The sequence below is a fragment of the Adiantum capillus-veneris genome, chromosome 10, assembly GCF_014529385.1.
Source record: "Adiantum capillus-veneris isolate H3 chromosome 10, ASM1452938v2, whole genome shotgun sequence".
NCBI classification, from domain to species: Eukaryota; Viridiplantae; Streptophyta; class Polypodiopsida; order Polypodiales; family Pteridaceae; genus Adiantum; species Adiantum capillus-veneris.
This window is the reverse complement of record NC_140940.1, coordinates 104,504,198-104,528,528: the sequence shown is the minus strand read 5'-3', so window position 1 is coordinate 104,528,528 and position 24,331 is coordinate 104,504,198. Positions and strand designations below refer to the sequence as shown.

Genomic DNA, 24,331 nt, shown 5'->3' with positions numbered 1-24,331 from the left:
ACATATAATTTCTATAGAAGATTTGTGCATTAGTTTGCTACCCAGGCATTACCTTTATATGAGCTCACAAAGAAGAACAACAAGTTCACTTGGACTGCTGAATGTGAAGAGAGGTTTCGGAAATTGAAGGATGCTATTATTAATAAGCCGCCGAACTGGGAGGTCATTTTTCATGTACATGTAGATGCACCAGGGCTGGCAATGGGAGCTATATTAGCTCAGCCAGAAGAAGGACTGACTATCCAGTATATTTTGCAAGCCGAAGGTTCAGTCAGGCTGAACAAGGGTATACAACTACTGAACGTGAAGCCTTGGGAATGGTTTTTAGTGCTACTAAATTTTGGCATTATTTGCTAGGAAAGCTATTTCATTTCTATGCGGATCATCAGGTATTATTGTTTCTGATCAACAAAGTTATTATCCAAGGCAGATTGATAAGATGGATGATGTTCCTGATGGAATTTGAATTTTGCATTTTTCATAAGCCTGGAAAAAACCATTGTGGTGTTGATTTCCTATCCAGGAGTACGGATGGTTAGTTTGAAGCATCCCTAAGAGATGAGCCAGTGGATGCAAAATTGTTTCAGATGACGGTTGAGGAAACAACAGATCCAGAATTGTTTGATGTGTATGAGTTCCTTTCTAAGGGAGGAGTCCCAGAAGGCTGGACTCAGAGTCAAAAGAAGGCCCTGACTATTAAAAGTCTAAAGTTCACACCCATTGGTGGATCACTTTATAGACTGGGGGTTGATGGGGTTCTTTGAAGCTGTGTGCCCATGGAAGGGAGAATGCAAGCTATTTTCGAAGCACATGATGGAGATTGTCAAGGACAGTTTTCCACTGATGTTACTTACAAGAAAATTTTATAGGCTGGACTATGGTGGCAAACTTTAATATCAGATGTCAAAAGTTTCTGTAAAACCTATGATATATGCTAGCGGATGGGCAGACCCACGGTAGTGGATATGACTCCTTTAACTCGAGTACAGCTGCTGGGAGTATTTATGAAATGGGGTTTGGATTTCATGGGGCCATTCAAGAGAATTACTCCACGGAAGAACAGATATATATTGATGGCCATCTGTTATGTTACCAAATGGGTGGAAGAAAAGGCTCTTCCTGACAATACCACTGCTATGTTTCTGTTTGAAAATATTATCAGTCAATACGGATGTCCTGTTGAGATTGTGTCTGATCAGGGGACCCACTTTATAAATGATACTATGGATATTTTAATGGAAATGATATCAGTCAAGCATCAAAAATCCACACCATATTATCCTAGATGCAATGTGCAAGCCGAGAGCAGTAATAAGACCATCAAGACCATTCTCACTAAAATTGTGCATAAGGAGCCATACTAGTGGGATTTGAAGCTCCAGACTGTTCTCTGGGCATATAGAAAAGCTTATAAGGTCATTACTAGACTAACACCATTTAGAATGGTTTATGGCACTGAAGCTGTTGTACTAATGGAATTTGTCATTCCCAGTCTAAGGATGGCAGTTGAGTATGGATTGGATTTCAATCATAATCTTAAACAGAGACTGGAGGAGTTGACACAGTTGGAAAAATTAAGACAATGGGCTATGCTGGACAAGAAATTGTTCAGCAAAGAAGGAAACACTGGCATGATCAACGCATAAAAATCAAGGAGGTTCAGAAAGGAGATTTGGTTCTACTTTATCAGTCGAAATTGGGACCTAAGAAACCAAACCTAAAAATAGCTTGGTCTGGTCCTTATGAAGTTGATTGGGTTTTCTTCAATGGCACAGTAAGGATAAAAGAGTTATCTGGATTATTGTTGCCTGGTGTTTATAATGGGGCTAAAGTCAACAAGCTATATTACTCGAATGTGAAAAAAACTTCCAAGGATAATGATACTGGTTTTCTGGGAGCTGAAGGTCAAGAGAATTCAGAATCAGTTATTTTGAGTCTTTTTTATGTGCAACCAGTATCAGAGCCAATCAAAGGGACATAAACAACTTGGCACGACAAAACCATGTAAACACAAAAATCTGTAAAGTGTCAGGGCCAATATCAGTGTTTGTAAGGAAAAGGGCCAGTTGGTGGACCATCAATAGTAATCATTTCACTCTTCATCCTGCTCCTCTTCATCCTTCGCCTCAAAAATTTCATTTTGCTTTTCAATGTAGTCCAAAATGGCCCGATCTACCAAAGCATTGTTATACTCAGAGAGCGTATCATGAAAATCACTTTGCATTGATTCCATGCGTGCTTGCAGATTGTCCATATTGAAAATAGCATTACCCTCTGGACTCAAAATGTCAACCAAGTTATTGTAAATATATTTATCTGTTAAAGAGGCTTTTAATGCAGTATGGCTCGTCAGTAGAGAGTTGAACGCAACTCTCTTCATTCTCAGCATAGTTTCAAATCGGTGAGCAGCCCTCCTAGATTCCGCCCTTTCTTCATGTATCTGCTGCTTCTCAGACTCAAGCGTTGACAACTTGTTTTCCAATGTTTGAATTGTCCTAGCTAATTGATTTTCAAGAATGATGTGTCTCAGGGATTGGTCCCCTATATCCTATTTCAACTTCTCAACCTACTGCTCACTGTTCTTCAGTTCAGCTTTGAGCTTGGTCACTTCATCAGTGGATGCTGAAGCATCCATCATTTGTTCCAAGGCAAGGACAATCGTAATCCAAGATGACTGGATTAACATTGAGCAACCATCATTGATTGTTGCTGGGTCAGATACAACTGGCTCATAAACCAAAACAAGGGCCATATATGGTAGTGTGGTAAAGTCAGGTTTATGCATGATCAACCGTCCTTTGAGAGGATGAGTCTGCAGCTTCTGTAATTTGTCCTTCTTGGTTAAGGCCAAAGCCATCTCATTGAAAGGGATTGTAGAATTACCAAGTGGACTGGCAGGTATCGAACCTTTTCCCTTATCAGTGTGGGTGATAGACTGCTCAACACTGGCCTGCTCTGGTCCTTCTCAATACTAAGGCTGCTCGAACTCTGCCCCCCTTGCTGGCTGGTCCCAACTGGGGTCTCTACTAGAAGCTGGTCTGACTGGCCAACTGAAGTCTGGCCAACTAGAGGTTTAGCAGAAGTAACAAATTTGGCCTGACTTTCCAGCTGCTTCAAGAAAGCATTACTCTTGGCCAGTGTGGTTTTAGGTCGCTTATAACTCCCAGCCTCCGCCTGTGTGGATTTTCTCTTATGACCTGTGAAAGCCAATTGAGTTTCTAGAGTCTCCTCATCAGACGATAAATCAACATTGTTTGTGGTTGGACTAGGCTTTTGGCTCCAAGCCAAATCCGTAGCTGGTCATGAGCGTCACGAGAAGCTACCCAGTACAGGAACTGCCAGACATACCAGGCTTTGAAAACCATCTGGGACTTCAATTTTTCCGTTTGCTAAAGTACATTATGTGACAAAATCTGGCATAGATTTATCAAAGCTGTGGAATCTAACTTCTTTGCTAGTAACATGGCAAACAACTTCTCTGAAACATAAGTAGGGTTATTCATCAAACTGATAGCTTCTTCCATGAACCTATAAGCTACTGGGACATCCAGTCTATCTACTAGAATGCCTTGTGCACTGGCCTTGCATTTCTTCTTGGCTACCTCATCTTCCTTCAATGCTGCACTTAACTATTTTGCAGTAGCAACAGTTGGCTTTGGCTCATTCGACATTCTGAAGGCAAAAGCAATGTTTTCTGGAGTTGCGGACACCTTCCTACCATGTACTACAGCGTTGACATCATCCACATTCAAAGAATCAAGAACCTGTCGGATGATTTCCGTGTTGAACTCAATTGTTGTGGCTTTCATGACCACATGTAAATCCCACAGCCATAGCATTACCTATGCTTGCTCAGTAAACACATACCTCTGTGTTTTACTGTAGGGAATAAGTGGTAAGGAGGCTTTGGCAGCAACTACAAGTGTGTGGGTTTTTGCAAGACTTTCCTGCATCTTCTTTGATAATTTCTTCCTACCCATGCACTATGAAGACGATGAGTGTGTAGCAAAAGAGGACTTACTTGAGTGCACATAAAAAAGCCTCAAAATAACTGATTTTGAATTCTTCTGACCTTCAGCTCCTAGAAAACCAGTATCATTATCCTTGGAAATTTCTTTCACATTTGAGTAATATAGCTTGACTTTAGCCCCATTATAAATACCAGGAAACATTAATCCAGATAAATCTTTCAGCCTTACTATGCCATTGGAGAAAACCCAATAAACTTTATAAGGACCAGACCAAGCTATTTTTAGGTTTGGTTTCTTAGGTCCCAATTTCGACTGATAAAGTAGAACCAAATCTCCTTTCTGAAACTCCTTGATTTTTTATGCATTGATCATGTTAGTGTTTCCTTCTTTGATGAACAATTTCTTGTTCCAGCATAGCCTGCTATCTTAATTTGCCCAACTGTGTCAACTCCTCCAGTCTCTGTTTAAGATTATGATTGAAATCCAATCCATACTCAACTGCCATCCTGAGACTAGGAATGAAAAATTCCATTTGTACAACAGCTTTGGTGCCATAAACCATTCTAAATGGTGTTAGTCCAATAGTGACCTTATAAGCTGTTCTATACGCCAAGAGAGCAGTCTAGAGCTTCAAATCCCACTGGTGTGGCTCCTTATGCACAATTTTAGTGAGAATTGTCTTGACAGTCTTATTACTGCTCTCGGCTTGTCCATTGCATCTGGGATAATATGGTGTGGATTTTTGATGCTTGACTAATAACACTTCCATTAAAATATCCATAGTATCATTTATAAAGTGGGTTCCCTCATCAGACACAATCTCCACAGGACATCCATATCTGCAGATAATATTTTCAAACAGAAACACAACAGTGGACTTGTGGTATTGTCAGGAAGAGCCTTTGATTCCACCCATTTGGTAACATAACAGGTGGCCATCAATATATATCTGCTCTTCCGTGGAGTAATTCTCTTGAATGGTCCCATGAAATCTAGACCCCATTTCATAAATACTCCCAGCGGCTGTACTCGAGTAGAAGGAGTCATATCCGCTGCCATGGGTCTGCCCATCCGCTGGCATATATCACAGGTTTTACAAAAACTTCTGACATATGATATTAAAGTTTTCCACCACTGTCCATCCTGTAAAATTTTCTTGTAACATTAGTGGCAAAATGTCTTCCATAATCTCCATCATGTGCTTCAAAAATAACTTGCATTCTCCCTTCCATGGGCACACATCTTCGAAGAACCCCATCAACCCCCAGTCTGTAAAGTAATCCACCAATGAGTGTGAACTTTAGACTTTTAATAATTGGGGCCTTCTTCTGACTCTGAGTCCAGCCTTCTGGGACTCCTCCCTTAGAAAGGAACTGATACACATCAAACCATTCTTGATCCGTTGTTTCCTTAGCCGTCATCTGAAACAATTCTGCGTCCACTCGCTCATCTCTTAGTGATGCTTCAGAATAACCATCCGTACTCCTGGATAGGAAATCAGCACCACAATTGTTTCTGCCAGGCTTATGAAAAATGTGAAATTCAAATTCCATCAGGAACATCATCCATCTTATCAATTTGTCTTGCATAATAACTTTGTTGATCAGAAACAATAATGCTGATGATCCACATAGAAATGAAATAGCTTGCCTAGCAAATAATACCGAAATTTAGTAGCACTAAAAACCATTCCTAGGCCTTCACGTTCAGTAGTTGTATACCCTTGTTTAGCGTGACTAAACCTCCGGCTTGCAAAATATGCTGGATAGTCAGTTCTTTCTTCGAGCTAAGATCACTCCCATTGCCAACCTTGTTGCATCTACATGTACATGAAAAATGACCTCCCAGTTCGGTTGTTTGAGTACCTGCTTATTAATAATATCATCCTTCAATTTTTGTAAGCTCTCTTCACATTCAACAGTCCAAGTGAACTTGCTGTTCTTCTTTGTGAGCTCATATAAAGGTAATGCCTGGGAAGCAAACTGATGCACAAATCTTCTATAGAAATTAATGTATCCCAGGAAAGCACTCAGTTTTGATGCATTGCATGTTGCCTTGGTCTGTTGAACACATTGAATCTTGTCATTGGCCATTTCTATACCATTTCTGGACACTACATGTCCCAACAATTGTTCTTTCCACATTTTCTCTTCTCATGAAAATGCGGGAAAACCATTTTCAAAAAAATTAAATTCTTATGCTCCACAGAATATACAATGAAATCATCCATCAATATTGCCAGGAATCGGTGGAGAAATTCACTAAATATTTCCATCATGCATCGTTGAAAAGTCACTGGAGCATTGCATAAACCAAATGGCATAACCAGATACATAAACGCTCCCCACTCAGTGATAAAAGTGGTTTTACTTCGATCCTCATGAGCAATCTGTAACTGATTGTAGCCACTATAATCATCCATGAAACTATCCATTTCATACCTTGCAATTTCATCAAGCAACCTATATCAATGAATGGTAATGGAAAGGGATCCTTGATGGTTTGAGCATTCAGCTTCCGGTAATCCACACTAGCTCTCAGTTTCCCATTTTTTTTGGGTACCAGCACTATTGGAAATAACTAGTTACTACTCGCTACTTCAGTAATGAACCCAGCCTTCAGAAGGTTGTCAATTTCTTCCTTGACCTTCTTAGCATAATTCGGATTCATCCTGTAGCATTGTAACCGCACTGGTCTAGCATCAAGTTTTAACGCTATTCGATGTTGACATACCTCTACCTCCACCCCCTTGAGGTCAGTATGTTCCCATGCAAACACATCTTTATACCGCTGGAACATGTGTCAGGCCTTCTCTTTCATTACTTGCTTCAAATGCTTGTTGACCTTAATCATCTTAGGATTTTCCTCATAACCCAGATTCCATTCTTCTATTTCTTGATTATCTGGCAACAACCAGTTAGGCCCACCACCCTTTCTTTTGGTTGATTCTTCAACACAGTCCCAAGATGAACCTCTGATCTCCGAACTGCTCTTCTGATGTTCAGTAACTTCTTCAAATTGAGTTGGTACAGAAGCCTCTGGTGTACTAGAATCAACTAATTCATAAGACCTTCTTGATAGCTAAACTGGTCATTCTCCAGAATTTAACTCGGTAAATTGTTTTGGAAACTGCTCTTTTGCCTTTTCACCTGATCCTTATCCAGTAATACTGCATTTAAATCTATTTCAGTTAACAAAAAGATATTGATTGCTGCTAGCATTCTCTCAATCTTCTTCACCTTATTTTTGGCAAAGCTCTTTTGGTCGCAACTCTTTTTTCCAGCTCCTAGTGTTGTTTGTTTGAATTTGAATTTTGGTACTTGCGCCTTGTATCGTCAGAGTCTGATTGGCATAGTCATGAACAACTTGTGCTGTTCGCAACCATGGCATGCCTAGTAGCATTCTATATGCACCTTGCATGTCTAATCTAAGAAACTGGTCTGGAACTTTTCCTTATCTACTCTTATTTGCATATTATCTATCATCCCTGTTGCCTGCACCACCCGATGATCCGCCATTCGTACTTTGAAAGCTGTTGGTTTTAGGTTTGTAATACCCATTCTTTGGCGAGGAAGTGTCCCAAGATGTTTACTCCTGCCCCCCATCCAGTATTACACCAGAAAATGGTTCCCATTCTTTTAAACATTATAGTCTACGTGGATGACTGGCACTTCATCATCTCCGACAGTAGCCAAATCAACCGCCTTGGCTTCCGCCTTAGCCTTCCTTCACTGTCTGTTGAATTTCGGTGCTTCAGGCAAAGTTTTTCTAATGTCATCTAGCTCTACTGTGAGTTTCTGAATTTTGTCACAAAGCTTGACATGAATGTCTTCTCTCTCTTGATCAGAGTCATTCTCATAACTTGTAGAATCAGGATAATCTGCACAATGCCATTCTTTTGTTCTGATACTACTCTTGCCTTGTCTAGTGCTTTCATTTGTAGTTTTATTTGGTTTCTCATTTGCAAGACCTCCCATCAATCCTTGTACTACAGCCAACATGGTCTCAGGAATTCCTGACCCTGACTAATCTGGTTGTGTTTTCTTAGAAGACTCGGCTGGTATCTTTTGAGGGAATCGAGCATCAGAACTCTCAGGATGCTCTAACAACTGTTGGGATAAATCCTCTGTGATCTTCACCGCCAGATCCCTCTGCTCCTGCCATTCATCAACTACCTTTTCTTTACCCTTTGACTTCCACACCTCTCTCTGCTGAGCCCATATGCTACTCTCAGGATAGTCTGACTGGCTCATCTGGAAACTCCTCAATGACCACCCCTTTACTGCATGTAACTGCTCTCACAAGAATTGGCTATGGAGCCTTTGCCTCTGTTAAGTATGGAGCCTTGATTTACCCTTGTAATTTTCTGTGGTAGCGCACATTTGTAAGGCCCCCATTATGAGGAGAAGCCATCGTGCATGAAGGAAAATCACTCACTGGAAACCAAAATTTTCACGGACAAGAATCAGGGGCAACTTTAAAGGCCTCAGGGGCGGAGGCCCCCGAGACTTTTTTTCGCCGGAATATTCCTTTTCTCCGAAATATTATGGATGGACGGCGGCCGGAAAGTGGTCGGAAAACAACCGGTCGGTTGGCCGGTGGCCGGTAATCAATGGCCGATGGCCGGTGGCCGGTGGTCGGAAGTCAATGGCCGGTGGCCGAATTCAAAAGCGGACTTGTCTTCTCAAGGGCGGCCACACATGGGCGGATTGGAGGGTCCGATTTGGACTTATTCGCACAAGGGTGGCTACACATGGCTGTCTCTCATAAGAGAGGGCAGCCCTTTTGGCCTATAAAAGGAGGCCATTTCTACACACATTGCATAGTGTGAAGTTGATGCAACAAGGTGAGTGTGAGGTGGTGAGAGTGAAGCAAGGCGGAGCTCCATTAAGGGTATGATCCCTTTGTAAACTACTTCTTGTTTTGAAGTACTAAAGATATTGAGTGGCTGCTTTCCTGTGGACGTAGCCCACATTGGGTGAACCACGTATATCGTGTGTACTCTCTCTCTCTCTCTCTACTCTATAATCTCGTGTATGTAAATCTGTCTCTCTCCATTAAGTAATCTACTCAATTATCTATTTAGCTACGTCTTATTTCCTAACAACTGGTATCAGAGCAAGGTTTGCTTGTAGCTAAATTATCTCAAGGAAAGATTTCCTTGAATTGAGTGGGAGTTATGGCGGAGGAAGGGAAGCTCAAGATTGAGAAGTTCAACGGCAAAAACTACCAACATTGGAAGATGCAGATTGAAGACTATCTCTACCAGAAGGACCTCTATTTGCCACTAGGAGGTCTTGCGAAGAAGCCCGCAACAATGGCAGATGAAGCATGGATTGTCCTTGATCGAAAGGCACTGGGAACAATCCGGTTAAGCTTGGCATCAACGGTGGCCTTCAATGTTTTGGAGATGAAGACCACGGAGGACTTGATGAAGTCACTTGACGACTTCTACGAGAAACCATCGGCATCCAATAAGGTATTTCTTATGAAGCGCTTGTTCAATCTAAAGATGGCAGAGAATGGTTCAGTTGCAGAACACCTAAATGAATTTAACACAAACATAAGTCAACTTCGATCAGTGAAAATCAATTTCGATGACGAAGTGTGAGCTCTCCTTATACTATCATCTCTACCGGATAGTTGGGACAGCCTTGTGATGGCTGTAAGTAATTTTATCTCTGGCACAAATACTCTTAAGTTTGATGATGTTGTGGGTGTTCTCTCTTAAGCGAGGAAATGCGAAGGAGAAGCACATGAGAATCATCAAGTGCTGCACTATCAGTGGAAACAAGAGGAAGGCTTAAGGAGAGGTTCAAAAACCAAAAGGGTCGTGATCACTCAAGGCGGAGCAAGTCATGCACAAAGTCAATTCTTGAATGTTGGAACTGCGGCAAGAAGGGCCGCGTCAAGAAGGATTGCTAGTCCAAGAGGAAGAAGGAGACAGAGTCTCAAGACAACAAGCCAACATCGGAGGCCAATGTGGCAGGTAAAGTAGAGCAAGATGCTCTAATTATCTCATTAGACAATGTGTCTAATTCCTGGATAGTAGATTCCGGGGCTTCATTCCATGCGACACCACACAAGCAACATTTCCAAGACTACACCAAAGGTAATTTTGGGTATGTATACTTGGGAGATGATGAAGCTTGTGATATTGTCGGCAAAGGCACAGTTTCTGTCAAAACTGCTAATGGAAATGAATGGAAGCTTAAAGATGTTAGGCATGTTCCTTCTCTTCGCAAAAATTTGATCTCTACAGGACAATTGGACGATGAAGGTCACAACATTGCATTCGGAAACAAACGGTGGAAGATCTCAAAGGGATCTTTGGTGGTTGCCAAGGGAGAAAAAGTCGGTACACTTTACTTGTGTACTGTTAGCACGCAACCTTCAGCTTGTGCAGCAACTACAGAAGTTGACAGTGCGGTGTGGCACTACCGACTTGGGCATATGAGTGCCAAAGGAATGCAAATCCTTCAACCAAAGAAGCTTCTACCAGGTTTGAAAGAAGTGGACTTAGAGTTCTGTGAAGATTGTGTTTATGGTAAACAAAAGAGGGTAAAATTTCAAAAATCAGGAAATGAAAGAAAAAATAAAAAACTTGAGTTGGTTCATTATGATGTTTGGGGTCCTGCAAGTACACCATCACTGGGTGGCTCATTGTACTATGTAACATTCATAGACGATGCGACTAGAAAAACATGGGTTTATGTCATGAAGAATAAATCTGATGTATTTTCCATATTTCAAAGGTGGAAAGCCTTTGTGGAGAATGAAACAGGTACCAAGGTTAAATGCCTCAGATCCGACAATGGAGGCGAATATTGCAGCCAAGCTTTTGAAAGCTTTTGTGCTAGCAATGACATTCGGAGGCAAAGGACAACCCCAAGGACACCTCAACAAAATGGGATTTCGGAAAGGATGAACAGGACAATCATGGAACGAGCACGAAGCATGCGGCTACATGCAGGCCTACCGCTTGAGCTTTGGGCGGAAGCTGTAAGTACGTCTGTGTACTTAATCAATCGGTCACCCTCAACGGCATTGGATGGGGGAGTTCCAGAAGAGGCATGGACAGGTAAACCGGTGAATTATGCATTTCTCAAAGTGTTTGGGTGTGAGGCTTTCATGCACATAGATAGAATCCTAAGATCAAAGTTAGATGCAAAGTCCAAAAAGTGTTTCTTCATTGGCTATGGAGAAGGAGACTTTGGGTATCGCCTATGGAATCCTGAAGATGGTAAAATCTTAAGGAGTAGGGATGTAATTTTTAACGAACAAAATATGTACAAAGATTACTTGGAAAGAAAACAAACAAAAGAAACACGTGATGAGTACATGGAGCTTGAGGATGGTGAAGACTCAAGGACTGCAAACGGTGACAATGTGCAACAACGTCAACCAAATGAGGAGCCTCAACCTATTCCCCGAAGATCTACAAGAGCAAGTAGACCTCCAGAAAGGTTTGTTCCTTCCTTCAACCATCTCTTGATCTCAGATTCTGGAGAGCCGGAATCATATGAAGAAGCTATGCAACATGAATCCAAAGAAGAATGGACGAAGAGCATGCAAGTGGAGATGGACTCACTACATTGCAACCAAACATGGGAGTTGGTTGAGTTGCCTAAAGGTAAGCGGGCACTTCAAAACAAATGGGTGTACAAGCTAAAGGAAGAAGAAGGTGGGAAGAAAAGGTACAAGTCTAGGCTTGGGGTAAAAGGTCTTTCTCAAAAGAAAGGTATTGACTTCAATGAAATATTTTCTCCTGTTGTAAAAATGAACTCAATTAGGCTTGTCTTAATCCTTGTGGCTGCTCATGATCTAAATCTCGAGCAAATGGATGTAAATACGGAATTCCCTCACGGTGACTTAGAGGAGGAAATCTACATGCTTCAACCAAAGGGGTATGAAGTACAAGGTAAGGAGAAAATGGTTTGCAGATTAAAGAAGAGCTTGTATGGTTTAAAGCAAGCATCAAGACAATGGTACTTGAAGTTTGATCGATGGATGTTGGATCATGGATTCACAAGATGCAACTCGGATCACTGCATCTACACGGAGAATTTGGGAGATGGGAAATTCATCATCTTAATGTTGTATGTTGATGACATGTTGATTGCAAGTGCTAACATGCAGGACATCAAAGACCTAAAAGAGGAGCTGTCCAAATCTTTTTCAATGAAAGATTTAGGTGCTGCAAAGAGGATACTTGGTATGAAAATATCAAGGGACAAGACGAAGAAGACAATAAAGCTATCTCAAGAAGATTACATCAAGAAGGTACTAGAAAGGTTTGCAATGCAAAATGAAAAACCAGTTTCTACACCTTTGGCTGGTCATTTTAAACTAATGAAGGATATGTGTCCAAAGACACAAGAGGAGATAGCCTATATGTCTAAAGTTCCATATGCTGCAACGGTAGGTTCTCTAATGTATGCTATGGTCTGGACAAGCCCAGACATTGCACATGCAGTGGGAGTTGTGAGTAGGTTCATGGAAAACCCAGGTAAAGAACATTGGCAAGCCGTGAAGTGGATACTTACGTATCTAAAAGGGACAACAAAAAATGCTTTGTATTTTGGAGGAACTGATATTTCTCTAGAAGGGTATGCTAATGCAGATATGGCAGGTGACAAAGATACTCGAAGGAGCACTACTGGCTATGTGTTCACGGTTGGAGGCACAGCAGTAAGCTGGGCTTCAAAGCTGCAGAAAGTGGTTTCACTTTCTACCACGGAAGCAGAGTATGTAGCAATGACGGAGGCAAGCAAAGAAATTCTGTGGCTTCATAGATTCTTAGAAGAGCTTGGATTCAAACAAGACAATTGTGTCTTGTACAGTGATAGCCAAAGCGCTATCCATCTTGCGAAGAACTCAGCCTTTCATTCAAGGACAAAGCACATTGAGGTGAGATATCACTTCATACGCACTCTTTTGGAAGAGGGACAACTAAAGCTAGGAAAGGTGCATACAAGTGAAAATCCTGCAAACATGTTTACAAAGGTGGTCAACAAGGAGAAGTTGAGCTTTTGCTCATCTTCAATCGGCATTCAAGGATAAGAAGCCAGAATGGAAAGCAGTCATAGGTTTGGTTTGGAGATCAGTCTCCAAGTGGGAGATTCTTAAGTATGGAGCCTTGATTTACCCTTGTAATTTTCTGTGGTAGCGCACATTCATAAGGCCCCCATTATGAGGAGAAGCCATCGTGCGTGAAGGAAAATCACTCACCGGAAACCAAAATTTTCACGGACAAGAATCAGGGCAACTCTAAAGGCCTCAGGGGTGGAGGCCCCTGAGACTTTTTTTCGCCGGAACATTCCTTTTCGCCGGAATATTATGGATGGACGGCGGCCGAAAAGTGGTCGGAAAACAACCGGTCGGTTGGCCGGTGGCCGGTAGTCAATGGCTGATGGCTGGTGGCCGGTGGTCGAAAGTCAATGGCCGGTGGCTGGTGGCCGAATTCAAAAGCGGACTTGTCTTCTCAAGGGCGGCCACACATGGGCGGATTGGAGGGTCCGATTTGGACTTATTCGCACAAGGGTGGCTACACATGGCTGTCTCTCATAAGAGAGGGCAGCCCTTTTGGCCTATAAAAGGAGGCCATTTCTACACACATTGTGATGAAGGAAATTTGGAATGGCGGCCTCTACACCAAAACAAACTCCATTGCGCCACAAGGGAAATGAGATAAGGGCACCACCTAGTCTTGGAAGCGTGGGCTAGGACTGCTACACAAAGAGAGAGAGAGAGAGAGAGAGAGAGAGAGAGAGAGAGAGAGAGAGAGAGATCACTATGAATGAAGCATTAACCTTAGTGTGTGTACAAGGAATGGATGACTTCAAACACTCCCAACACAAATAGCATGTAGATTACCAAACAACCACTCAAGGATTATCCAAGATCACATCAAGCACTCTCACACATATATAAAAGATTTCTCTTAATTAACATAAGTAAGAGAAGGAGAGGTTACTAGCATGAAACAATTTGCACTCTAGAATGTGCAAGAATATAGTGAATGAATGAGCTTATGGGCTCATGGTGAGTGATACAAAGACTCAATGGGGCTGAGGGAGGCTTGAAATTACAAAGGGGAAGGCCTCTTTATATAGGAAAGAGAGTGATTAGGAGTGAGGTTAAGATCCAAGTGTAATTTGTACAAATGAAGCTTGATTAGGGACATTCAACCAATGAAGAAGCTCCTTCCAAGTGATTTGTTGACCAATTAGCTCCATCATCACTTGTGTTGTCTTCACTCCTTCCTCCATAGCTTGAGTCCAAGAGCTTCCTTATTTTAAAATGTAAAGAATCTACATAAAATCAATACATATCTAGTAATAATAGAAAGGGGTTGAATGAGAACTTATGAATTACAACAAGATTAAGCATGACTTGAGAGGTGATTAGAAGAGGAATTTTGATGGGTTTTTGAGCTTGAGAGAGAGGAGGGTGAGAAGACTAATGGCTGATTTTTAGAGAAGGTCTCAATGTGGAAAAGGAAGGGTGTGTGTGTGTAAAGGTAGAGGGGGTGGTCTCCACCACAGTTGAAAAAACTGGCGTCCGCCATTTTGGCCATATCTCCTAGACCGTAGATGCAAAATTATAAAAAAAATATGGCAAGAATCTCCAGCTCATCAGCTACAACTTTGATGAAGACAACTTTTCTTGGATCGGAGTGGAAGTATTTTTTAAAAATTCAGCAAAATCATGTGTCTGGTTCCTTCCTTTACCAAGTCTTCCACTTGGGTCCCATTTGTTTGAATCATCATATGGCTCCAAAGCCATGATGATATGAGCCACTCATGACCCTTGAATCATGGGTGCATGGCTCCACAACCACATCATATCTTTTCTTTTCACATTTACATATTTTCCCTTCCCTTTACCACTAGGTTCTCCTTCTACCTTTCACCTCCGGTGAACTAGTCAAGAAAAAATTCCTATCAAATCATTTTTTTAAAATTTTTTCCCAAGAGGTTGTTCTCACTCTTTCTTTTATTGTAAACCTCTAGAAGCAAGGAAAACCAACAAAATATAATAAACAGAAATTTGTGATAGGCTCGGATCAATTGCATAGTGTGAAGTTGATGCAACAAGGTGAGTGTGAGGTGGTGAGAGTGAAGTAAGGCGGGAGCTCCATTAAGGGTATAATCCCTTTGTAAATTACTTCTTGTTTTGAAGTACTAAAGCCATTGAGTGGCTGCTTTCCCGTGGACGTAGCCCACATTGGGTGAACCACGTATATCGTGTGTACTCTCTCTCTCTCTCTCTCTCTACTCTATAATCTTGTGTATGTAAATCTGTCTCTCTCCATTAAGTAATCTACTCAATTATCTTTTTAGCTACGTCTTATTTCCTAACAGCCTCAGTAGACGTAGTATTAGGTGTTTCTGGACACTGAGCCGCAAAATGGCCATACTTACCCCAAGTAATTCAGACTTCTATTCTGGAAATTACCACGATCCCGTCCTCGGCCAGTACCTCCTTGGTATCTGCCGCGCTCAGTACCAGTTCCACTGGTATCTGCTTTCTTCCTTGGGGTACACTAGTTGTCTCTAGTCTGGTTGGTTCAACATTGGTAAATGCCACTACAGACAAATCTTTCCCCTTCTTGAAGTGATGAATGCGAATGCCACAATTGTTCCATAAATGACCATACGCTTTGCAATAAGTACACTGTGGACAGTCATTGGAAACATGATCTTTTAGATTTGCACCTTGAACACCAAGTTTCCATTCTTCTAACTGGTTGTCTCCTCTGACTGATTTCAGCAATTTGCCTAGCCATCTCATCAATCTTTCTAGACCAAAACCCTTTCTTAGCCTTGTCTTTGCTCTTTTCATCTGAGGTGCTTTCAAAACTACTAGAGGTCTTGCTAGAATTAGAATTATTAGTGGAATCATTGCTACCAGTGGACCTCCTCTTCTTGTGACTTCTCTCCTTCTTCGCCTGCTGTTCCAGCTGCACCAAATCATTGAATTTCTTTGTTGATGCGGGCACCTCGTGTTCCCTAAGATTTCTAATGTGAAAACCATTTAAAAACCATGCTCGCAACCTCTTTTCTGATGGTGGCTCTTGCAGCTGTCTGGTTAGCTCCTTGATCTTTTCAACATAACTTTTAACTGATAATTTCCCTTGCTTTATTTTATCGAATTCACAAAGGATATCCTCATAACCTATGTTGTCTGAATATTCCAGTCTGAAAGCCTTCAACAATTTATTATATGATCGGAGTTGGCAGGCTAGATAATGGTAATACCATTTTCGTGCTGCATCTTTTAATGTCCGAGGAAAGTATTCCCCCCAGTCATCTTCATCAATATTTTTCAACTCAGCATACTGTTCAAAAGCTTGAATATAAACATCTGGATCATCTTTCTTTTCACCCTTGAACATTGGGAAAGAAATTTTCAGTGAAGAAGTGTAATCATGTCGATCAACATCATTTCTGCCTTTTCGGACCTTAGGAACTTGACTCCGTCTTGAAGACTTCTTGTAATGGTCTATATCAGCATCCCAATCAAATTCCTCATCAGTTTCAATTGTTGTCTCTTCTCTGGCTTTCCTACTGGAACTGTGGCGACTACCCTTGTTGGCATTGCCCCCTTCAGGCTAGAATGCTGAGAGTCCTTAGCCTCATCAACATGACTATGCTCCTCTTCAGCCTCAGTCTCACAACCATCCGGTCCTTCTTAGGATCAAAATCTTTTTCTGACTCCTCAGGAATAGGGTCAACACGATGTGATTGTTTTCGACCACGACTAGTTTTGGGTGCCATGTCCTCAGTAGAAAATTCCAACTGGGAGAGAAGAGTGTACTAGTCAACGAGCAATCAGCTCTAGCCACCGTGATCACCTAAATGGAATTGGAGCTGATCTCTTTAGATTAGCTGATTCCAGTGTTGGAATTTAGAGCTACTGGTAAGTTGTCAGTTCAGTTAGTTAAACTGGAATGGAGATTAGAAACTGGACTGAAATAGTTATGTGAACTAATTAGTAGACTGGAATGAGAGACAAACTGAAAAACTAAAAAGGGTTTTAGATTCATAGTATAGAGATGATCAGCACAAGGTATAACTGACTGAAGCTCAAGTATTTACAGTTGCAGTACTGATTACAAAATGAAGTTACAAGTGAAGAGATTGTAGCTGATAATACTCCAAAGCCTAAACCAAGAGAACTAAAAAGTAAGGAGGTAGAGGCAAGAAGCCAATTACAATGTGATGGTTCTGTTTATAGCCTTCTAGAAGCTATTGTAGTAACTGTCGGTAATTACTGCCATGTGACTGCTTCAATGTCCGACGTTCTAGGAGACAATTCCTGCCTGCTGAAGCTGTCTTCATCTTCCACACTACACATTGGCGCATAGAGGCTCCCTTACATCTATATAAGGAGGCCTTCTCTATGAGCCACTACGAACACATACACAACCTTATTGAAGGATAGCTAGCCCCTTGTATTCCTACTTGCTCTAGCTATCTAATTTTCCATCTAAGCCTCTACCTTGAGAGCACATGGGTAGATGACATCACATTTTGTAATAAGTGCTAATCCAGATTCTTGATTCGATAATCTACTTTGCATTGTATCTCTCTTTACTCTCATTGCTAATAGATCCTATTGTGTTCCGCATTTCTTGCAAATAGTCCCCAACTAAAAAGTGGAAATAGGAGATGCTTGAGAGGGGGCTATAAACCTTGTCGGCAACATAGTCTACGATTATTGGTATAGGGAAAAATAAGGATGTGGGTGTTTGTATTGGTCTCTGTGCCCATATCTACTTCTTGGGTTACTGTGGTAGGCTCTGTACCAACTATGGCTATTGTAGTTTCTACCCAATCTACATTTGAAGGAGTAGAAAGAAGCTAAGACCCAGATACCAACTTCAAGCACAACATGTTACCAATTACTTGAATTTCATGTGTTAAGGGAATAGGCATTGGTAGGAGAAACACCAACAGATGCAAGTCATTTTTGCACAACAACAACAGATTTTTGAGTTAACAAACTAGAATTAATTGTTGACAAGGAGACTTACTAAAAGGGAGAAAAGGATGCATCAGACCGAGTCACGTGCTTTCTTCTTAGAGCACTGCAAGGAGCAAGTGCGGTGCCAAGTTTGTGAGGTGACTAAGGTAGACACTGTGGTTGAAGAGCGACATGAAAAATTTTCAAGAACTATATTGGAGGATTTGGCTCGGCATTGGGCGTGGACTACTCTCGCTGAAGATGACATGTCAAAAGGCCAGCTCCGATATGCTGCCACTAAAGGAAGATGATCTGGACACAGTGGTGTCACTTTTAATAGAAGATATCAAAGATCATTGGGAGGGGGAGATTAAGAAGTGGTAGTCCACACTCAAGTCTTTCTCTGAGGTCCCATCCACTGCTTGCACAAGAGGGTCATCCGAGTGGGACATCATTCGGCTCGGTTGATCGGGGTAAGCAAAAGCTTGATGATTCTATCCCATTTCATTAGTGAATGGCTTTCTCAAACCTTTAGTGAACTCCCTGAGAGTTGATCTCATGTGTCATAAATATCATCCTTAATTCACTTTGCCACAATATCTGAGCCTTCATACCTCAATAAAGTCTCCTTCTTCTGCTAGATATTAGCCCTTAGTACTATTGGCTTACTTGTGATGGCAGTTGTATTCTTCAAAGGTATCCTATCAAGTACCACCTGCAAATCAACAATGTAATCATACAGATACTCTCTCTATGTACAAATGTTGCTATCACTCTATGTTTGCAAAGCTTCTTGTCATGATGGGGGAAACCTCCATGGGAGGCATCGGTAGCCCTCCTCTAAGTTTCAACCTTCCTCTTCAAACCTCCCACCCTGCTGATACACATATTGAGCACACTCTCACCAAAGCTAGCCCATGCCACCTTATTGACTATAAGGTTCTTCATCATTGCATGGCACCTTTCAAACACATAGCATTGCACAAACTTACTTGTAATGTCCCCGCATGATGGGGTGGCTTGATAGACTTTATGATACAATAGTCACTACAATCATTGACCGAGTGGGGTTGCGCATAATTCAAGTAAATCTTTGATTTCTTTTGATACTTCTACCTAAACATTGACAACCACTAATCGATAGGGAGATAATCATCATTGAGGTCCTTTGGGAGCTCTCTCCAGACTCAAGCCGTATTCCTCATGTAGGTCCTCTGTTGTGTAGCAAAACCTAGTGAGTAGAGGAATGATTCTTCCATTTTTTTTAAAACATGAAATGTGAAAAGATATATCACACATGCTAGACATGCCTTACAGGCTTCAAAGTGGTGACATATGGTACCAATCTTTTTACTTTTATTCCAAATTCGATACGTTATAGACTAGTTTCAAAGCATGCAACAACTCAAAAATCCGCCTCCTACAATACATAATTTGGATTTTTGACTTGTTCAAGGTCGTGGCACATTCAAACATAGTAATGTATAGAATTAATTTTCACATGATGCATACTCTGCTAAATACTACAAAAATTGATATTATTTAGTAGCAAATTTTTGATTGTACAACATGCAAACTACACAAGCCTACCGTATCAGCAGAGCAAGCTGTCGATACGAAGTGACTGTAAGTGAGGCTCGACACGACTTTTTTGCAAATGGTGCTACTTTGCTCTCTCCCACAAGTTCAAACATTTGCCACTCCAAACAATAATGAACCAATCACCTTACGTTTCTTTCACATGTATCGTCACACTTCTAATTTTGTCTTTCTTTGGCTTCAAAATTAAAGAAAACCTTTTCTCAAACTAGTGAATTTTTTTCAAAATTCCAAAGGCTACGTGGTCAAAGTACCAATCACGTGGTAAAAAAATGGTCCTTTTTTTATACCACCAAAGCTTGCTTTCAGACTTACGTGATCAAGCATCAAATTGGCCATTTATCAAGGTCATACACTTTATTCCCCACATCGTTCAAAATTGGTGTGGTGGCATCCTGTCACCTTTTGGTTTTAAGAGTTCTAAAGAAGTACGCTTGATTAGAACCTTCAGGTTTGAGATAAGTCTTGCTAAATAGTCTTCTTTGAGCTGCTATTAGCAAGATCTGCTTTTAGTTCAAGCCATCTCTTGTGCTTTGCCTCTATGGACATCCTTGCTAAATAGTCTTCTTTGATCTTGCTATTAGCAAGATCTGCTTTTAGTTCAAGCCATCTCTTGTGCTTTGCCTCTATGGACATCCTTTCTTGCTTTCTGTTAGTTAAATCTTCCATTTCTTCTTTTGTGGCGCTTGTGCTCCGGAGCCTTCTTCATCAATGAAAGAACAACTCCCCTTATACTACCTGAAACTCACTGTGCTACCAATGATAACCCTCAGTGATCCCCTTGGGCATATACATAGGCTATGGAATCATGGTGTATACCACATGATACTAAGCTAAGCTTTGATACATATATTTTTGGAATGGGACACTAATGGTAATGTTTCATACACATCTAGAAGACACTTAGATCCTAAAATTTTACCCAATGTTGTTGAAGAAATAAGTGATGGTTTTGCCAAGTCATAAACTGCTGGCTAGAACGATTATTGCTATGACTCAGGAGAGTGACAAGTCATTGCTATGCTGTTGCAAGAATTCAAAATGGTGTTAAATTTGAGTTCAAAGGTAGGTCTTTAAGGTCATAGAAACAACAACGAAATTCTATGATATGAGAAAAGTAGAACTCTTTCTTGACTTTAGAAAAGCAGCACATTGTTAGACAGGTTTGAATTGTGTGGTATTGTAACATATCAAGAGCTTAGGGATTGGTTGAATTTTTTTCTTCTCTTTTTCTTTTTTTGTTTCTTGTATTGGTTGAATTCTTTTTTTCTCCATCGAGGGTTCGAATTGAACCCCATAGAACTAAGACACCAAACGTATTTCGGCGAAATATAAGTTTCTTTTTGAAAATATTTTTATTTGAAAATGCCATAATTGCACATAGCTGAAGGTAAAAATACATCCGCCATGTATAGTGATGGACTATATTAAATCCAAAAACCAAAATAAAATTACCAAGACCATTTCTTGGTTTTCCTTTATAGAGAGAAAATGTTCTAGTTATCAACTCCCACAATGGTAGATAATCCATGACACAACTCTCTCTCTCTCTCTCTCTCTCTCTCTCTCTCTCTCTCTCTCTCTCTCTCTCTCTCTCTCTCTCTCTCTCTAGCACATTAATCGGACATGTGATTATCGCGTCTGAAAAGGGATAGGGTTGGAAAGGGGGATGCGATCATGGAAGAGTGTCTAGAGACCTAGTCAATGCATTCACGTCATTGTTTCATTGAAACCATACCATTACTATATATATGTATACGTAGATATGATACGAATAGAGAACGCTAGCGACTCAGCGAGGTGCGGCACACAGAGAGAGAGAGAGAGAGAGAGAGAGAGAGAGAGAGAGAGAGGGAGATTTTATTATCGTCCTCGGAGGTCAAATATGACCTATGGGACCAAAGTTACATGTGATGTAGTATGTGTATGGCTGATGAGTGACTCTCGATGCTCCAAAATTTTAGTGATGAGAGTCACAATGGAGAGCCCACACTTTGGCTGGGAGAGGAAAGTGTGTAGGTCTAAGTTATGGCTGAAAATGTGAGAGAAGCAAGTTCGGATGTGATCAAAAGCTGAGCACTCTAGTAGTGTGTGGTACTCAAACTCTCGAACTTGCATTGAGCATAATGTGCACAATCGATTTGACTCTTCTCCATTGCCCCAATGCCCTATCTCGCATCGAAGGAAATGGGAGCTAAGCTGAATTGCTGTGATAGTGCGTATCGCGGACAAGGGAATAGGCTCAAGCATGTAAGTGTGAGTACGGTTTCCTCTCTCAGCGAAGAACATGGTTTTGTAGCTGGGGGCAATATAGGTGGTGTAATGTATGAAGCGTGACCCACCGGATTTCTCCCAAGCCGTAATACATTGGCGTTGTAGAAAAGCTTCATTCACTTGAGAGTCAATTGAAGCATCATGTAGCAAGTGTAATGCAACCCATCTCCCAAACCACTTATTTATGTCTTGCATCCATCCCGTGCTCTAGATCTTGCTTTTATGCGTCTTTTGAACTTTTTTGCTTGCTTCCCATGCAATTGTAGGAAGTCGATGTGAGGGGTTTTGACGCATATTTATCATGTACTCCACAACCCTTTCCTGTAAAGGTGGTGGACCTTTGTCCTGGTTGTGCTGCCAACCAGTTTGACCTCTCCCAACAGGCGTTCTCTCAAATTGCAAACATTGATGTTGGAAGAATCAACATCGAGTACAATCAGGAAGTTGATGTTTTCTTAGACTCGTTTGTAGTACATGAACTTGATAGAGAATTCTTTGATGGATGGTTCATCTTTAAAATTATTTCAAAAAAAAAGTTTTGGATGCTCAAAAACATCAAAAGCAAACAATGTCTCCTAGTATCAAACAAGCCTTTCTTGAATAACATCTAGTTACCCATATTCACTTCTAACTCAATTATAAAATTTTGAACTTTAGTCTTCTTTTTATTTTTAATTTGCAACTCTAAATTAGCATATTGAGCCGATAAATACGATATATTTTTATAATCTCTTTTCAAAGTCTGAAATGTATATGGGAATTATGTTTACAAGAAAATATTGATAATTTGAGAATTAAATATTGATAATTTGAGATACTAGTATTGTCGGCGGCCTCTCTTTCTCTCTTCGTGGAGGCCTTCTCTCTCGTCTCTCGTTGAGCAGATTGGATTCAGAGCGGATTCAGAGCACACTGACCGGACTAAGGTGGGAGTGCCACATGGCCGGGGGAAAGGGGGGATCCCTCCCCCTTTTATAATAGTATAGATATATGTCTAAAACCTTGCTTGGCCACAACATACCTAGTAGAGCAAATTAAAGGAAACTCGTGTGCTTGGTGATTGTTGAAATGGGCATGTTTTTCAAAATAAAGCTCACCCACAAATGGCAATAATGCGTTACGTTCTCATCAATTGATGTCAAAAGAGTTCCATACATTTCTAATAATGCTTTCTCCCATCACATTCTCTCTCTTATTTTTTTAAATAAAATCTGTGACTCTATTCATTCAAGAACTAACAAGCTCTTATACTTTGATCCCAATGTAGGGTTTAGGAAGCTGAAGAGAAGAATAATTTTCCATGAAATTTACACAATAAACTTAAGGCAAGAATAATTTTCCATGAAATTTACTTTATTATATTCCCCACATCGTTCAAAATTGGTGTGGTGGTATTCTGTCACCTTTTGGTTTTAAGAGTTCTAATGAAGTATGCTTGATTAGCAGCTTCAGGTTTGAGGTAAGTCTTGCTAAATAGTATTTTTACCTTCTTACTTCTTTGAGTTGCTATTTAGCAAGATCTGCTTTTATTTCAAGACATTTCTTGTGCTTTGCCTCTGTGGACATCCTTTCTTGCTTTCTGTTAGTTAGATCTTCCATTTCTTTTTTTGTGGCGCTGCTTGTGCTCCGGAGCTTTCTTCATCAATAAAAGAATAACTCCCGTTATACTACCTTAAACTCACTGTGTTACCATATGATAACCCTCAGTGATTCCCTTGGGCATATACATAGGCTATGGAATCATGGTATAGACCACATGATACTAAGCTAAGCTTTGATACATATATATCTTTTTGGAATGGGACACTAATTGTAATGTTTCATACACAGCTAGAAGACACTTAGATCCTGAAAGTTTACCCAATGTTGTTGAAGGAATAATTGATGGTTTTGGCAAGTCATAAACTGCTGGCTAGAATGATTATTGCTATGACTCAGAAGAGTGACGAGTCACTGTCTATGCTCTTGAAGAATTCAAGATGATGTTAAATTTCACTTCAAAGGTAGGTCTTTAAGGTCGACATAAAAACAACAATGAAATTCTATGATATGAGAAAAGGAGAACTCTTTCTTGACTTGACTATTGCGAGGAGAAAAAGGAGCACATTGTTAGAAAGGTTTGAATTGTGTGGCTATTGTAACATATCAAGAGCTTAGGGACTTAGTTGCATGGATAAACCTCTCTTTTTCTTTTTCTTGTATTGGTTGAAATTTTTTTTCCTCCATCGAGGGTTCGAATTGAATCAAGGTAAAATACATCCGCCATATATAACGATGGACTATATTAAATCCAAAAACAAAAATAAAATTACCAAGACCATTTCTTGGTTTTCCTTTAGAGAGAGAAAATGTTGCTCATATCTTAGACTAGTTATCAGCTCCCATAATGGTAGATAATCCATGACACCTCTCTCTCTCTCTCTCTCACACACACAGTGTCTCTTCTCTCTCTCTCTCTCTGTCTCAGTGTCTTTTATATTATAGAGTACAAAATGTCTTAACAATGTTTAAAGGAA

At 40.6% G+C, this 24,331-nt stretch overlaps 1 protein-coding gene across 1 annotated transcript; it reads left to right on the top strand.

Moving 5' to 3' along the window:
- The first annotated feature begins 941 nt into the window (after positions 1 to 941).
- LOC147449395 (uncharacterized) lies at positions 942 to 1,981 on the top strand. Its single transcript, XM_086521559.1, has 2 exons — positions 942 to 1,308; positions 1,545 to 1,981. Exons 1-2 carry the CDS (start codon positions 942 to 944, stop codon positions 1,979 to 1,981), a joined length of 804 nt encoding a protein of 267 aa, XP_086377685.1.
- The last annotated feature ends 22,350 nt before the right edge of the window (positions 1,982 to 24,331 follow it).

Bases quoted from the DNA above. Each gene is read 5' to 3' on its own strand.
- LOC147449395 (XM_086521559.1), top strand. From the start codon at position 942: ATGGGCAGACCCACGGTAGTGGATATGACTCCTTTAACTCGAGTACAG. The intron at 1,309-1,544 runs GTAATAAGACCA...AATCTTAAACAG, and splicing joins CAATGTGCAAGCCGAGAGCA to AGACTGGAGGAGTTGACACA.